The sequence below is a fragment of the Halyomorpha halys genome, unplaced genomic scaffold, assembly GCF_000696795.3.
Source record: "Halyomorpha halys isolate HHAL.00 unplaced genomic scaffold, Hhal_1.1 Scaffold949.1, whole genome shotgun sequence".
NCBI classification, from domain to species: domain Eukaryota; kingdom Metazoa; phylum Arthropoda; class Insecta; order Hemiptera; family Pentatomidae; genus Halyomorpha; species Halyomorpha halys.
The window spans coordinates 171779-175701 of record NW_027109590.1 but is presented as its reverse complement, the minus strand read 5'-3'; the positions used below and the strand labels follow the sequence as shown (position 1 = coordinate 175701).

General features: G+C 31.6%; 1 protein-coding gene and 1 long non-coding RNA gene across 2 annotated transcripts in view; one reads left to right on the top strand and one right to left on the bottom strand.

Annotated features, from left to right (window-relative positions):
- The window catches only part of LOC112210279 (uncharacterized), a 38113-nt gene extending 36215 nt beyond the window's left edge, over nt 1–1898 (bottom strand). Inside the window, exon 1 of the long non-coding RNA XR_002945073.2 lies at nt 1729–1898. This is a non-coding gene — a long non-coding RNA (uncharacterized lncRNA). The remainder of the gene's footprint in view (nt 1–1728) is intronic.
- Nucleotides 1899–2118: 220 nt separating this feature from the next.
- LOC106687352 (protein FAM210A) overlaps nt 2119–3923 on the top strand; it is an 8718-nt gene continuing 6913 nt past the window's right edge. The window contains exons 1-2 of the mRNA XM_067047775.1: nt 2119–2123; nt 2214–2308. Coding sequence (XP_066903876.1) covers nt 2119–2123; nt 2214–2308 — 100 coding nt within the window. The remainder of the gene's footprint in view (nt 2124–2213; nt 2309–3923) is intronic.

Below are 3923 nucleotides of genomic sequence, written 5' to 3'. Positions count from 1 at the left end.
AACTATTTTAATGTCCGACGTTTCGCCCCACTTTGCAGGGCTTCATTAGGGGTAGCTAAAAAGATACAAAAAAACTGAGAATATTACAACAATAAGGTAATTTAAGCTAGGATAAATATTATGTAAAAATAAAATTATAAGAAATTACATATAAATAAAAGGAAGGAAGACATAAAATAGTATCAATATAAAATAAACTTGGTCGAAATCAAAATTTCATTTTTTATTTAAGAAAGGTGACAGAAAAGATAAAGATTATTACCGTGAGGTATTCTTAATAAATACTAGGGCAAAATTATTTATCAATGCCCTTGCAAGAAGACTTAAGTAAAGGGCTGACTGAAAATATTATCCCTAAAGAGCTCTTGGGCTCAGCGGTAAAATAATTAGAATTATGAAGAACTTGTATGACAACAGTACCCCCCAAATTTTAATAAATGGTCAACTGAGCGAAGAAATAGACCTGTTAGGTTGCTACAAGGTGAAACTCTCAGTCCAGCACTCTTCATCATCTACTTGTATGAGGTTATTCAGTTTTTTCAGGATAATGGAGTCATAGGAAATAGTATCGACCATAATCACGAGACAGTTATTGCTGGCAGGCGACATTATCCTTCTTAACAATAAATGGCATAGTGCCCAAAGAAATTTAAATATTCTGCAGCAATACTGCACAAATAACTCCCTAACCTTAAACATAGAAAAGTCAAAAGTTCTTGAATACCATAAATCACCCAAGTTAAAAGAGAGCAAACCCCTTTATTGGTACGATACAAAGACATATACATATTTAGGAGTATCTTTTGCATTCACAGGTAAATCAAAAAATGCTTCTGTACATTTCATACAGAAATCATCCATTGCTACCGATAAAGTCTTGGAAACCCTGAGAAGAGGAAAGGAGTGACTCTTGGGAAACAAATATGGCATTATATGACCCAATGGTCTCATCAGTTCTCCTATATGTGTCCGAAGTTTGGAGCCTAAGATATCTCGATGCTATCGAAATTTTACAAATTAAATTTATTAAATACCTATATGGATGGCCCAAGAATACCCCAAACTATATAGTTCGACTCAAGAGGGTAGAAGTCCTTTAAGTTTAAAGGTAATTACAAAAAGTACCACCGGTCCAAACTGTCATTTATTTCATAAAAGAGACTCCCAAAACAATGTTTCAACAGACTAAGGATGCTAGAAGCAGAAATCCCTGATGTAGAATACTACTTGGTCTCACAAGTTAATATTAAATTTTAACTTGATCTTTATCAGGTATTAATACGCTCGAAAATAGACTACGGCCCGGCTCGTTCCCAAGTGTTTGCTAAACTGGATACAGTCCATCACGCCGGAATCCGAATCGCAACTGGAGCATTTCGAACAAGCCCCATTCTAAGTTTATGCGCTGAATCCGGACTATCGCCTCTTTCGTTCTGAAGATCTAAATTAGCCATAAACTACAGTTCAAAATTATATCCACAAAAAAAACATCCGTCACATAAATGTATTTTTAATCCAAAATTTTCTATCCCTTTTCGACAAAAATAAAATTCAACATTTCCGTTAGGAGAAAGACTCTCCTCGGCTATCGCTTTTTCAAAACGAGTAAGAAACTCATAATAACTCAAAAGTTATTTCAATAATGGTTTGTACCACATCCTCCTACATTGTTCAATCTTTAAATACTATAGGCAATATATCCTAAGGTTACCCATATCCGTATCTTACTTTAAAAAAATTCTGTACCGCTACAACCGGTAGTTCCTTCGTAAGGAAGTACTGTTACTAGACCAACGGTTGTTCAAGGAGGTTTTGGTCAGAATCACGCTCCATATCCCTATCTTGCTACCTACGAAACATCGAAAATATATAGAACATTGATAGAGAAGCTAAATTGAACAAACTCTATATTTATATTGTAAAAATTAGTAATAAGTTTAATTTTGTAAGTACCATAAAAATAGTAGTATGTAAATAGTTTTTGAAACCAATTAATATCTTTACTTATATTACGCTTTTTTTATTTAAAATAATTCTCAATATTTTATGTTTAATATCATGGAATAATGAATATTATGTTATTAGTTTTGTATTATCTAGTTCGTTTTATTTTTTGTTATGGGGCACTTTATTTTATCTCTTGTTTATTGTTTTTGTAATTTAGCTGTAGGCTCAGGTTTTGTTTTATAATTTTATCATGTGTAATGAATTAGTACAAGACTTTGTCTTTCACAAATAAAAATTTATCCTATTCGAAAGTTTTCTGTGAAGTTTGTTCTTCAGTCTTGCTCTATTCTGTCTGATAAGGGTAAGTACTTTAATTAGTATTACATTAATTAGTATAAAATAGTAAAAACATTCGATAAACAATACACATTTATAAACCGCTCCAACTGTTGTTTTACCATCAGTGAATTGTTACTAATACACCATTTCTAAAAATTTCAGTTTCGATTTGCTTAAGTCGATCAGTACCAAAGAAATTAAAAGAAAACTCTCTAATTTGTATTTCGATTCTTTTTTTTTTTATAAACCCTAATTTTTCGATAATTTAATATTGCCTAGGTTTTATCCTAGAAAGATTTAACAACAAATAATTTTGTAAAAAGAATCATAATAAAAGGAAATACACAAAAAGACTAAAACCAACCCTAGGAAAGTTAGAAAAGATAAAATATGATCGAAATAGAAAAATCAGTTATGACCACAAAAAGAAAATGTAAAAAAAAAAACCTAACAGTGAATAGTAGATAAAGAGTTAATTACCTTCACAGAGAATATATATGTTCACTGAATTTTCGAAAATTTGATATTGTCCCCCAGTAAATTATTCCTTGTACTCAGGTTTATGAGGTTTATGGGTATTTATTTTTTCCATTCAGTTATTTCAGCACTTCTTCGAGCCCAAATGAGTAAAACATTATGTTCACTAAAGGAAAAATAATTGGATTATTTATTAGATTATGGAGATTATATATTTACAGCCATGACACATAAAAATTTGTGTGAAAAATATGTTTAGCTTCACTCATAAAGGTCTCGTAGATTAAACTGCAACCTCGCCTGGCTAAAGAATTTCCATGTCAAACAATCCCAAACTAACATATACATATGTTATAAAATAACTTACAGAGTTCAGGTGTTTGAAAACTAGAAAAGATACAATATTTCTAACAAACTTACATTCGTATTCATGCAAATCTTTTTTGAAAAAAGAAAACAGTAAATAACTGAAAATGGTTCTGTTGGAGAATGAGCGATGCTAAGCCGAAACCACCAATTAAAGCCATCCTAAAGACCAAATATTAGTCAATGATTAATAGTTAAACAAAAAGTATTTATAATGAATAAAGCAAGTTATTTAATTTATTTATGTTCGGACTTACTCCTTCATTTTTATAAGTCGTCAATGATTGAAAATTCTATAAAATTCTCTTATTCAATCAGAGTTAGATTCCACTCAAACCACTTCATGCACAAGAGGAGCATACTTGCTTTTACAGACTTGATTTTTCATCAGAACTTCTCCAGGAGTTTAGATAGGAAGAGATGAACTTATGGATTTACGAACCACAGAGGAAGAAAAATACCTGAGCTATATTTTCTTTTGTGAAAGATCATACCTTTTAAGGAATTGCGATTGAGCAATGCAAAGCAGAGAGCGGATGAAGTGTTACCTTCTTCTATTGTAGTGCCATAAAACCTTCAGATTTTGAAGCCAGTGAAATAGTTTTCCATATTATACTACTGTAGCGCTCAACTTGTCCATTGCGGTCCGGCGGACGTCTCTTCGGATTAGTATTTGATATGCACTTTTAAGATTAACAGTGCTATGAATATTATATTTAGCCAATGCTGATGTTGAGGCGAGTTGCTCTATAGGTGGGATGGTGTATGTATCTAACAAATAGTATTTATTTATA